At 40.7% G+C, this 13,752-nt stretch overlaps 1 protein-coding gene across 1 annotated transcript in view; it reads left to right on the top strand.

The window, feature by feature from the left end:
• CRLF3 (cytokine receptor like factor 3) overlaps positions 1-13,294 on the top strand; it is a 41,602-nt gene extending 28,308 nt beyond the window's left edge. The window contains exons 7-8 of the mRNA XM_043903109.1: positions 10,670-10,782; positions 11,844-13,294. Of these exons, the coding sequence (XP_043759044.1) occupies positions 10,670-10,782; positions 11,844-12,100 (370 nt within the window). The 3' untranslated portion in view covers positions 12,101-13,294. The remainder of the gene's footprint in view (positions 1-10,669; positions 10,783-11,843) is intronic.
• The last annotated feature ends 458 nt before the right edge of the window (positions 13,295-13,752 follow it).

The raw sequence follows: 13,752 nt of genomic DNA on the forward strand, positions 1-13,752 counted from the left end.
GTACAGATGCTTTTTTGGGGGGATCGTACCGTGAGGTGCGTGGGGTCTTAGTTCTCCAACCAGGGATGGAACCTGTGCCTCTTGCAGTGGAAGCGTGGACCACCAGGGGTTTCCCTGTACAAGTTCTTATAGTTATCCCGAGATTCAGAGCCTGGCAGTCCAGCCCCGTCGGTCTCTTTCTGCTTGGACCTAGAATGTGACAGGAGGCTATGGGAGGACATTGAGCAGATGAATGAGGTGCGCTGACGTATGTTTTACAAGTTGTTTTGGCTGTGGGGTGGAAAGAAGTCTGGAAAGTGGTGAAGGCCAGGAGGAGACCCATTAGGAGGCTGGAGAGGAGGGGCAAAAATATTACCAGAAATGAGGGAAAAGCTGTGTTCAGCATTCCAGGATTTAATCTTGGTAACAGCTCCTGGTGACTTGGACCAGAAGTTAGTGATAGGTGGTCAGAATCCGGATTTATTTTGAAGGAAGCACAGACAGGATTTATTGACAAGTTGGTTGTGGGGTATGAGAAACGAGTCAAGTGTAACCTCGGGGTTTCCGGACTAAGTAACTTAGGGTAGAATTGTCAGTTGTCATTTACTGAGGTAGGTGAGGCCTTTTGAGGAGCCTATTTCTGGGTGAATATCAGTTCTTTCACAAATTAATTTCCTTATAAGATATTTAATCGTACGTAGCAGAGCAGCTCCCTTGCTGCGATCTATTGAAAGCCCTCGACACAAGTGTTTGTAAAAAAAAAAAAGAAAATAAAAAACGAAAAAACAAAAAGACAAGAAAAAAATAAGACATTTAAGTGAAGATGTGGAGTGGACAGTGGATATACAAGTGTGGAGTTAAGTGGAGAAGACCAGGCTGAAGATACTAAGTGAGAGGTGGGTTTTTTTTTTTTCAGTTTTTTTTTTTTTTTTTGTCTGCACTGCGCAGCATGTGGGATCTTTGTTCCCTGACTAAGGATCGAACCTGTACTCCCTGCATTGGAGGTGTGGGTCTTAACCACTGGACTGCCAAGCAAGTCCAACTTCAGAGGTTTTAACATGGTGGTTTAGTCGCTAAGTCATGTCCTTCTCTTGGCGACCCCGTGGACTGTAGTCTGCTAGGCTCCTCTGTCCATGGGATTTTCCAGGCAAGAGTACTGGAGTGGGTTGCCATTGACTTCTCCGACTACACGTGCTGCTGCTGCTAAGTCGCTTCACTCGTGTCCGACTCTGTGCGACCCCATGGACTGCAGCCCACCAGGCTCCCCCGTCCATGGGATTTTTCAGGCAAGAGTACTGGAGTGGGGTGCCATTGCCTTCTCCCTACACATGCTAGGAAGTGTAATTCTGAGTAGCAGCATTGAAAGTAGACATCTTTGTCTTATTCCAGATCTAGGAATAAGATGCTAGTATGTTGCTAGCTGTAGGTTTTTTGTGGATACCCTCTATCAGGTTAAGGAAGTTTCCTTCTATTCTTACTTTGCTGAGAGCTTTATCTATAAATGGATGTTTAATTTTGTCATATTATTTTTATATACCTACTAAGACAATCATATGGTTTATCTTCTATTGATATGATGATAACGATGGATTTTTAAATATTGGATCAGAAGCCCTACTTGACCATGTGTTATTCTTTTGTATATATTGCTGTAAGTTTAGCTTTTATGTTTTGAGGATTTTTATATCTCTTTCCAAGAGAGATATCTGTCTCTTTTTTCTTATGATGTGTTTGGTATCAGGGTAATTGCCAGCCTTGTAGAGTGAGGTGGGAAATAATTCCTCCTCCTTTTTTCTCAGAACTGTCTGTGAGAATTGGTATTGTTTCTTAAATGTTTGAGAGAATTCAACAGTGAATTCGCCATCCTAGAATTTTCCTTGTTGGAAGATTTTCAGTTTTTACAATAATAAGATAATCAGCTTTATTTTAAGAGAGGATAAAAGCTATTTTAGGATTTGTATAGTAGGGAATATATTTCTGTATAAAAAAATCCTTTTCTACCGTGACTTGATAAGACATCCCTTTTCTCTTTTTTTTTCCTGACAAGTCAAGCTGTGCCATGACCCTCTTTGTTAACATATGGCTTATTTGTTCCTTGGGCTAGCTTCCCGTTAGTGACACACAGCCCAGCTGGCTGTGTTCCTGGAAGAACTTGCAGTCTTCCCAGCAGTGTGTGAGGGTCCTGACTGATGTTGCTGCATCCTTATCAGTATTAAGTGTTACTGTTTTAATCTGTAGCCATAGGCCATGATAATATTCTTCTTTTCTTTCTTATATTTATCATAAAGTTGGATACTTTTCATAATATATTTGGATGTATTATCCAAACAGTGAATTTTTGGATCTTTGCTCCAGGTGTTCACTGTGGGAAGAAGGAAGTACGAGGTTCTGAGGCTTTACCACTTAAATCCCAGTTAGCCAAAGTGCAGAGTAATAGGTTTAGCCTTCTTTTTGCTGTCAGCCTTGCTTCTTTTTGTTCTGAACCATGTTCTTTCTCAGAATACTTTATCTTTGAGAAAAATTATTCTCTGCAACTTTCTACATGATTTTATGCAGTGGATGGCTTCCTGCTAATCTGTACATAAGTTGATTTTTTAAGTTAATTGTATCTCTGAGGTTACTGTACCCTGCCATAAATTATTTTATATGTCATTTTTCTTTTTTATATACTTTTTATATTTAGATGATTTATAGGAGAGGTTTTTTGTTTTTTTTTTATAGGACTTGTTTATGTGAGAGAACCACTCAAGTAGTTTTTTAGGATATAATGTCCTGATTACTTGTCTTGCAACTTAAAAATTCAAAAATGTTAGGAATCCCTGAAAGTCCGGTGGTTAGAACTCTGCTTTCACTTCTGAGGATCAGGATTCATCCCCTGGTTGTGGAACTAAGATCCTGCAAGCCGTGTGGCATGTGTCCCCTCCCTCCCCCCAAAGAAAATATTCAAAGATGTTAAATTTACACTCTATTTCTTAGTGAGCTATGAAAATAATTCTGGGTTTCAGGAAAATTAGCTCTTTATTTTCATGGTTCATTTTATATTCAAAGAAATTTTTGTACGCTTTTAATGGCATACTTGTGTTATTTATCAAATGCTGTTTTCATGTAGAATGTTTCTAGGAACAGTTTTGTGATTTATTCAAATTGAGAGTTTTTTTTTCCTTTCTTCCCAAGATGTTTTTTTCTCACTGCTTTGAGTTTCTTTTTTTTAAATTGGAAGATTTAATAATAATTAAATAATTGGTTTACAATGTTGTGTTGGTTTCTGTCATACGTCATCATGAATCAGCCATGGGTATACCTATGTCCCCTCCCTCTTGACCCTCCCTCCCCATCCCACCCCTCTAGGTTGTCACAGAGCTTCCTGTGCTATGCAACAACTTCCTGCTTTGAGTTTTAACTCATACTTTATTTCAAGAAAATTTGAGTTAATTATTAATTTAAATAGTTTAATCACAGAAAAAAATGTAGATTTGATATGAGCTGGCCAAACTCAAGTGAGAGCACAGTCCGCCAAAAGATACCAGTTGCAAGCTCAGGGGTCCCCAGGGCCCATCCTCACTTCTAATTACATTCAGTTCAGTTCAGTTCAGTTCAGTCGCTCAGTTGTGTCCAACTCTTTGCGACCCCATGAATTGCAGCACGCCAGGCCTCCCTGTCCATCACCAACTCCCAGAGTTCACTCAAACTCATGTCCATCGAGTCAGTGATGCCATCCAGCCATCTCATCCTCTGTTGTCCCCTTCTCCTCCTGTCCCCAATCCCTCCCAGCATCAGGGTCTTTTCCAGTGAGTCAGCTCTTCGCATGAGGTGACCAAAGTACTGGAGTTTCAGCTTGAACATCAGTCCTTCCAATGAACACCCAGGACTGATCTCCTTTAGGATGGACTGGTTGGATCTCCTTGCAGTCCAAGGGACTCTCAAGAGTCTTCTCCAACACCACAGTTCAAAAGCATCAATTTTTCGGCGCTCAGCTTTCTTCACAGTCCAACTCTCACATCCATACATGACCACTGGAAAAACCATAGCCTTGACCAGACGGACCTTTGTTGGCAAAATAATGTCTCTGCTTTTTCATATGCTATCTAGGTTGGTCATAACTTTCCTTCCAAGGAGTAGGCGTCTTTTAATTTCATGGCTGCAATCACCATCTGCAGTGATTTTGGAGCCCCCAAAAATAAAATCTGACACTGTTTCCACTGTATCCCCATCTATTTGCCATGAAGTGATGGGACCAGATGCCATGATCTTAGTTTTCTGAATGTTGAGCTTTAAACCAACTTCTTCACTCTCCTCTTTCACTTTCCTCTTCACTTGGTGTCATCTGCATATCTGAGGTTGTTGATATTTCTCCCGGCAGTCTTGATTCCCCCTTGTGCTTCTTCCAGCCCAGCATTTCTCATGATGTACTCTGCATATAAGCTAAAGAAGCACAGTGACAATACACAGCCTTGACGTACTCCTTTTCCTATTTGGAACCAGTCTGTTGTTCCATGTCCAGTTCTAACTATTGCTTCCTGACCTGCATACAGGTTTCTCAAGAGGCAGGTCAGGTGGTCTGGTATTCCCATCTCTTTCAGAATTTTCCACTACATAGCTGGCTACAAATTCCAAGGTTTCCATGCCCACGCTCAGGTTTTATAATTTGCTGGCATGACTCACAGAACTTAGGAAAGCACTTCACTTACGATAGCAGTGTTAATACAGCAGGAGGATACACATCAGAACCCCAGAGAGAGGGACTCAGCGGGCGAGATGTGAGGGGGTTCCAGACCGAAGCATACATGTCAGGGGAGCAAGACCTTTTGCAATAACAATACTCAGAGTATTACAAAGCAGGAATGCTCACTCAGCCTTTGGTGTCAAGAGTTTTTATTGGGATTTTATTGATTACAGGAGACGCAGGTTCAATCCCTGATTCGGGAAGTTCCCTGGAAAAGGAAATGGTAACCAACACAGTGGTCTTGCCTGGAAAATCCCATGGACAGCAGAACCTGTTGGGCTATAGTCCACAGGTTTGCAAAGAGTCAGAGACAATTGAGCACGCACGCACACATACACACATCTGTGAGATTGGACTAACATCCCTTCGCTCAAAGCCTCAACCCTGTGATCATGTGTTTGATCTTTCTGGGATGACTTGTTCCCATCCTGAGTCATCATGTTAGGACCAACTATCTAGGGGCCCACCTGGAGCACCTCCTTAGCGTGGTGGATCTGAGATGCTCACCATGAATTATAAAGACACACTCCTGTCACTTGGAACATTCTAGTGGTTTCAAGGTTATCTCCAGGCATTATGGCAAGCCAAATTCTTCATTATGCAATATTAAAACAAATAATTACTATCCTCCATCTATTAGTGATAATATTAGCATGTTTTTATTTTTTAGAGAAACAATATTAGAGATGTTAAGGATAAAATTGAAGTATCTTGTGTTCCTCACATTCATCTCTCTCTATATATATAATATATATATATATTTATCCATATAGTGTTTTGTGTGTTTTTGTTGTTTTGATTTAAAAATTTTATTTTTATTTATTTGATTGTCTGTGTCAGGTCTTAGTTGCAGCATGCAAACTCTTAGTTGTGGCATGTGGGATCTAGTTTCCTGACCAGGGATTGAACCTGGGTCCCCTGCACTGGGAGCAGAGAGTCATAGTCACTGGACCACCAAGGAAGTCCCTGATTTGTGTGTGTTTAAAATCTTTATAAACATGATTTTTCAGATTCACGGAAGAATTGCAAGAATAGTACAAAGAATCCCTGAATAGCCTTCACCCAGATTCCCCAATACTACATTTGCTTTATCATTTTTTTTCCCAAATCATTTTCAGTGAGTATTTCATAAAAAGAGATCATAAAAATCATAAAGTTAACATTGATACACTATTATCTAACCTATAGAGCTTACCAGATTTAGTTGTCCCAATTAACGTTCTTTGCGGAAAGGAAAGAGATCTTGGATCATGTGTGATATTCATTTGTCATGTCCCGTTTAGTCTCATTTATTCATTTACTCTTGGTTGTGCTGGGTCTTTGTAGCTTCGAGCGGCCTTCCTCTTGTTGCAGAGAGCAGGGGCCCCTCTTCGCTTCGGTTCCCGGGCTCCTCACTGCGATGGCTGCTCTCGTTGCTGGGCACAGGCTCTGGGGGCCAAGGGCTTTCAGCAGTTGTGGCTCTTGGGCCCTAAGGCGCAGGCGCAGCAGTTTCGGCACGCAGGCTTGGTTGCTGTGCGGCACGTGAGACCTTCTGGACCGTGGATCGAACCCATGTCCCCTGCATTGCAGGCAGATTCTTTCTTTCCTTTTTTGAATTATTTATTCATTTTTGCCTTGCTTGTTCTTCGTTGCTGTGGCAGGCTTTCTCTGGTTGCGGGAAGCTGGGCCGCTCTTCACTGTGGTGCCTGCGCCCCTCGTTGCGGTGGCTTGTGGAGCGGAGCACAGGCTCTAGGCTCGCGGGCTTCGAAAGTTGCAGCACGTGGGGTCAGTAGTCGTGGCGCAGGGGCTTAGCTGCTCAGAGACATGTGGAATCTTCCCATGCCAGGGATTGAACCCATGTCACCTGCGTTGGCAGGCAGATTCTTATGCACTGGGCCACCAGGGGAGTCTCTCTTCAGCGTCTGTTAATCTGGAACAGTTTCTCTGTCTCTTTTCAATTTTATGATACTGGCATTTTTTAAGGGCACAGGTCAGTTGTTTTATAGACGATCCCTCATTTTGGGTTTTTCTGGTGTTTCCTAAATGTTAAGATTCAGGTTATGTATCTTTAGCAGGAACATTATAGAGGTCAAATGTTGTGTTCTTCTCGGTGCCTTGAATTCTTTTGGATATATGCCCAAGAGTGGGATTGCTGAATCATGTGGTGGCTCTATTTTTAGTTTGTGAGGAACCTCCATTCTGTTTTCAGAGTAGTTGGACCAACTTAAATTCTCACCAACAGTGCTAGTACTTTATTTAGGATTTTTACATCTAGAGTCAGTCATCAGAGTTGTTGGCCTGGAGTTTTCTTTTCTTGCAGTGTCTTTCTCTGACTTTGGTTTCAGGATAATTTTAACCTTATAAGTTTGGAAATGTTGACCAAAAAAAAAAAAAAGTTGCACAACATGAGAATTGCAAAATAAGTTTTATTTGAGGCAAAATGAGGACTATAGCCTGGGAAATAGCATTTCAGATAGCTCTGAGAAACTGCTCCAAAGAGGCAATGGGGAAAGGTCAGTGTAGATGTGATTTTGGTGAAAGGGGAAAACATGCAATCAAGCACTGGTTTTTTTTTTGTTTGTTTGTTTTGCAGAAGGTTTCTGCTAGTCAGGAAGAACAGTCATCACTGTAAAGGATTTTAGTGCTTTTCCAGACAAGAGGAGATACAAGAATTGGGCTCATAAAATCTGCTTCTGAAAATATCTAACTATCTGAGGACCTGTCCTGCCAGTTTTCCCCGAGCACAGCGTGCCTCATGCCTGCTCTCCTCCCTGAACTGCTTTCCCGAGTGTTGAAAATCAGCAGCTGCAGAAGCGCATGATTTAATTCCTTGTAGAGGTAGATGGCAACTGCCCTTGACAAGTGCCAGTTTGTAGCTGACAGAAGTATTCCCTCCTCTTGAGTGTTTTTGAAGACTTTAAGAAGGATTGTATTTATTCTTTAATCCTTTGGTAGAATTCGGCAGTGAGGCTACTTGGTCCGGGGCTGCTGTTTACTGATAGTCTTGGTACATTTTTGATTACTGATCCAGTCTACTTTCTAATCATAAGTCTGTTCAGATCTGCTGTGTGTTTATGATTCATTCTTGGTAGGTTGTGTGTTTGTAGAAATTTGCCCGTTTCTTCTAAATTATCCAATTTCTTGGTATATTTTGTTCATGAGTTTCTTATAATCTGTTTAATTTCTATGGTATCAGTTGTAATGTCTCCTCTTTCATTTCTGTCTTTATTTGTGTCTTATCTTTCTTTATCTTAGTTAATCTAGCTGAATCTGTCAGCTTTGTCAATCATTTCAAAGAAACAGCTCTTAGTTTTGTTGATGTTTTTCTCTTGTTTTTCTACTCTCTATATTGTTTATTTCTGCTCTAATGTAATTATTTCCTTTCTTCTCCTAACTTTAGTCTTAATTTGTTCTTTTTTGTTCCTGGAGGTATAAGTTGTTTTCTGATATTAAAAAATTTTTTTATTTACTTAAATTTTTTGAAAATTGGATTTAAAAAAAAAAACAAGCTCTTTTTGGTTGCCCCCACATGGCATGTGTGGTGTTAGTACCCTGACCAGGGATCGAGCCCATGTCCCCTGCACTGGAAGCGAGGGGCTTTAGCCACTGAGCCAGCAGGGAAGTCCCTGGTATCTTTCTAGATGTCTGTGTTTGTGTCTGTAAACTTTGCTCTTCAGTGCTTTTGCCGCATCCTATACATTTTGGTATGTTTTGGTTTTGTTTTCATTTGTATCAGGACATTTTCTAGTTCTCTTTTTGATTTTGTCTTTGATCCATTGGCTGTTCAAAAGTTGGTTAATTTCCACATATTCGTGAGCTTTCTAGTTTCCCTCCTGCCATTAATTTATAGTTTCATTCCGTTGTGGTCAGAAAATAAACATGGTGTAATTTCAGTCTTCCTGAATTTGGTACACTTATTTTGTGACCTCCCATGTGCTGTATCCTGGAGAACATTCCTTGTGTGCTTGAGAAGAATGTATATTCTACTTCTTTTGGGAGGAATGTCCATATCATTTATGGTGTTCAGATCCCCTACTCCTTATTGATCTGGATGGTCTATCCACAATTGAAGTAGAGTATTGAAATCTCCTTCTATTATTGTGTAACTGTTTTTCCCTTCAGTTCTGTAATTTTTTGATGCATATATTTAAGTGCTCTGATGTTGGGTGCGCATGTATTTATAATTGTTCTATCTTTCTGGTAAATGGACTTCCCTGTTTGTGTGTGCAGTTTCTCAATTAGAGCCTTGCTGGCTTTTCAGGAGCTGCTAATCTCTTGCTCCCTCTGGTGCCAGTTTCTGGTACTGCAAGTTTTGCAGCCGTAGGGTGCCTTCACTCTCTTTGGACCCAGTGGCCCCCAGACATCCAGAGTATGTTGGCTCCCGACAAGGGAATGAGACAGACACCATTCCCTTGAGCTGTCCTGTGAAAAGATAGCACAGCAGAAGGAAGCCTCCCTCTTCTGCCTCCCTGCAGCACTGGCTGCAGGCTGCCACCCCTCACTTTTCTTTGGGCTTGGCAGCATTCAGGCATCCATGCTATGCCAGTTCCTTCGGTGCACCAAATGAGGCATGACAGAAACCAGTCCTCTGGGAGGCCCTCCAAGGAGCTGGAATGCTGGATGCACACTCCACTCCTCTGTGTCTCTTCTGAAGGAAAAGTTAGGAGCTGAGCTGTTCTTGCCTGGTACCGAGCTATGGAAGCTTGGAAGAGGGGTTGGCATGAGGCAAGTGAAATTACTCTTCTTACCCACTTCAGTGCAGCTGTTCTCAGCTTTGTGCTCCTTTGGGACTTTTTAACTGAATTCTGGAAATCTCCTAAAGGTATTTTGGTCTATATATCATTTAGAAAGTGTGTGTCCCTATGGTAGAATGAGTCCTAAGGACTTAACTATGCTGTCATATGGCTGGTGTCATTCTCCTCCTTCTTTATACTGCTGGTTTAGAACTGAAATGACTTCAGAAACCCACCCATGTGTTTATTATGGACTCCCATGTTTGCCACTTTACAAGGAAAGACATCTTGAGGCCACGCTGAGTATCAGTAAGCACATCTTCCCTTAAAAGCTACGTGCTGCCCCTTGCTCAGTTTTCTTTTTCTGTCCTTGAAAAGTCTAGCTTTCTGGAATGGAGAGAAAGATGTCCCTGGTCATCGGGATGTGGGTTGACCTTTATATCTCAGTACATGATGATGTATTGTTTGAGACTTAAACAAAAAAGGAAACGCTTCAACTTACTATATGAAGTTCTCCAGCCAGAATATGTCCATAACCATATTATCGTCTGTTTTAAAAGAGGGATTAAAAAAAAAAAGGGATAATGTCTATTTTTAAATGCTTGGTAAACAGTAGTCATTGTATAGACTCTCCTATTAAAAGTTTAAGTGATGATCACATTCATTATAATAGCAAATATGAACATTTTCTACATGTCTAGAACCAGAACATAGAACAGAAATGTGCTGTCATAGCCATAAACAGATAACATGGACTCTGAAGTCAGAATGCCTGAGTTCGTGTCCTAGCTCCACCACTCAGCTCGGTGATCAGATCAGTTTATTTTCCCTTTTTTGTAAACCTTATTTTTTCTTTTGTGCCTGAGTTTACTCATGTATAAACTGGGTATGATAATAACAGCGCCTACATCATGGATTGCTACATGAATTGAATGAGAAGATTTATGGATAAGATGTACAGACACAAAGTTTTCAGAACAGGACCTGGAATTTAAGAAGTGCTAGAAGGAAATGGCAACCCACTCCAGTACTCTTGCCTGGAAAATCCCATGGACGGAGGAGCCTGATAGGCTATAGTCCACAGGGCTGCAAAGAGTCGGACACAACTGAGCAACTTCACTTTCACTTTTCACTTTCAAATCATTGTTAGCTATTCTTAAGAGTAATCCTGATGAGATAGCTCCTGTTAAGCTTAGCAACTAGTAGAGATCACATTAAAAAAAATATTTAAAAGACTTTTCTGCCCCGTTGACAGAGTTGAAACTGTGGGACAACCAGACAGAAGAGACAGCATAGGAGTGTGTGCGGAAAAACAGAATGGATATGACTCCCTGCAGAGGGATCAAGCAGTATGCATTAGTACCAATGGTAAGTAAGGAGGAAATAACTGCCGTTCTCTTTGAAATGTATGATTTACTATAATAAGATTTGAATCAGTCTCAGTATGACACGTTTATACCAGAAGATGAAAGTTTAGGTCTTAATGACATATCTATGTGACTGCTTTGTACCAGGTATTATTCTATACCCTTTAAAAGTAATACCTTAATCTTTAACACCTTTTTGAAGTGAGGAGTAGCATTATATCCATTTTACAGTTGATGAAAGGGCTTCCTAAGTGGCTCGGTGGTAAAGAATCTGCCTGACAATGCAGGAGACGTGGGTTCGATCCCTGGGTTGGGAGGATCTCCTGGAGGCGGAAATGGCAGCCCACTCCAAGTATTCTTGTCTGGGAAATTCCATGGACAGAGAAGCCTGGTGGACCACCGTCCATGGGGTCGCAAAGAGTCGGAAAGGAGCACGCACAGCACACAGTAGATAAGGAGAGAGAAGCCGTGGCTTAAGTAGCTGGCGTAAAATCACTTAGTCTGGAGGTCATTGAGCTGAGATGTTTTGCCAGGCGGTTTACTTCTGGATTCCGTGTGCCTAAGTCATCTGAAGTCAACATAGAGAAGGTAAATTTAGCATAGGTTAGGGAAATGAGGAGAGTTTACATCTGTAGTGTTCTTTGGTCCTTACTTCACAGTGATCACACTTAAAGATCACTACCAAGATGTATTAATATTTTATGGTGTGGGTCAAACAGTCAGTAGACAAGATCCGTATTTATTCCACGTGAAACAGTCCTGCTGTTCCACAGGAAGTAGTTTTATAAGGGAGATGCCGTCCGCATGGGAAACTCATGGTCTCTATTTTAAGAGTGGAGCCCTGGACCAGAAGCCTAAAACGTTATTAAAGCTTTAACTTTTGCTTCTGCCTGGGGCATGTGGGGGTTAGTGAACGTATTTAACTGCATTATCTTTGACCAGTTGGCATTCCAAAATGTTTTCTTTAATTAGGGAATTAGCTGCGTTACCAATAATCTAGCATCTTGTTTACATTCTTAGTTGTTGCTCACATGTGAATGACTCTTTACCTTAACATTTTAGGTGCAGTTTTTGTAAATGGAAAAGAAATGACTAATCAGTTGCCCGCAGTTACTTCTGGGTCCACTGTCACATTTGACATTGAAGCTGTGACTCTAGGATCCACCAATAATAACGAAGGCGGAAACTTCAAGCTTCGAGTGACTATTAGCTCAAATAACAGAGAAGTGGTGTTTGATTGGTTACTCGATCAGTCTTGTGGTTCTCTTTACTTTGGATGCTCATTTTTCTATCCTGGGTGGAAAGTGTTGGTGTTCTAGGTTTTCCGATGATTGGCTTTGGGTATGCAGGGGTTTCTCAGCCCAGTTGTCATTGGTTTAAAGAATGGTTAGATTCATCTCTCAGTTAAGCCATTGGAAACAGAAATTATTTACAGGATTTCTTTTGGACTATCTCAGCAATAAGAGGCGTGAATATGGTGGACAAAACCATTGCAATGCAGTCCATTTTATTTTGTAGTATAGTGTTAATTGGAATATGACATCACCATAAAAATCAAATTGACTTTTAAAGTATGAGGAGATACAGAAAGCCCCATGAAACCCTTCCACTGTACTTCTAAAGTTGGTTGTAAGAACAGAAAAATGCAACATAACATCATTTTTTACTAAGTCTCCATCTTTTAAAGATCCAAGGCCATTTAAGACTTTAGAATGAAAAGCCAGGAATAGACCAGGTAGAATATGCCATAATGTGCGCTATAACGTACACTCTCTTGTGTGTTCCCCACAGGAGTGTTGAATATGCTCTTCATCTTCAGGGATTTGTAAGCAGTATTGAATTTTATCTCATGTTCAGTAATCTTTAAGTCCCAAAAGTGTGATAAGTTTTAAAAATTACTGAGCAAATGTCTACAACAGGCAAAGTGTTTTCTTTTGTTCTTTCCTCGCAGTCCCATTCCCAGTAGGTTTGAGGGGTTTTACAGGGTAAAACTACTTACAGAAGTAGAATGCACAGCAGTGTTACTAATAGCTCTGTCCCGTGTGTGAAATATGCACCGGTGCACGTCCAGCCTCAGTGACTTGCGTGTCGCTCTTGGTAGGGTCTGAGTTGCAGTCCAGTTCATGAATGGTCTTTTAGTGGACCAAACAAGTGTAGGCTAAATACTTGACCTATTTTTTGGGAAACAAATTTGTTTAAAATATTTATTTGAAGGACTTGGATGTAAACATGATTATCTTAACTTGCTATTTACCAGCCTAAGATCTTTTCTCTTTAATGTGAATTTTTTTTTTTCCATTTTTAAGAGTAGAAAAGTGGAAAAGCAAGTTTGATATTTTTGTAAGATAATTTATTGGGGGATTCCAGTTCCCTATTAGACAATCATGACCTTTTCCCGTTGCCTTTTTATATATAAGTAAGCTGTTTTTCACTTGTTTAGTGATTAAGAAGATGTGCTAGAATGTAGATGCCTCATCCAGCTATCTGAAACAAAAATAAAAAAGTAAAAGGTATGTGTGTGTATTTTTTTTCTTTTATGAGATTTAATTAATTCAGATTTAATCTTTTAAGTAGAGGGAGAAAAGTCATCTTCACTTTTAAGTGTGTGTGTATATATATATAATGGTAATAAATAAGCTATGTACACATATATATTGGCAAGGCTGTACTCCTTCCAGAGGGTCTAGGGGAGAATCCTTGGAGCTTCTGGTGGCCACAGGCATTCCTTGACTTATTACTGCGTAACTCCAGTCTCTGTCTCTGTCTTCCCATGGCCTTCTCCCTTGGGCTTTTTTTTTTTTTTCCAACTGCCCTGTGAGGCTTGCAGGATCTTAGTTCCACGACCAGGGATTGAACCCAGGCCCATGGCAGTGAAAGCACCAAGTCCTAACCACTGGACCTCGAGGGAATTCCTTCCTTTTGTCTCTTACAAGGAAATTTGTCTTGGATTTAGTACCCATTCAAATAAACC

This window comes from Cervus elaphus, chromosome 5 (assembly GCF_910594005.1).
Source record: "Cervus elaphus chromosome 5, mCerEla1.1, whole genome shotgun sequence".
NCBI classification, from domain to species: Eukaryota; Metazoa; Chordata; class Mammalia; order Artiodactyla; family Cervidae; genus Cervus; species Cervus elaphus.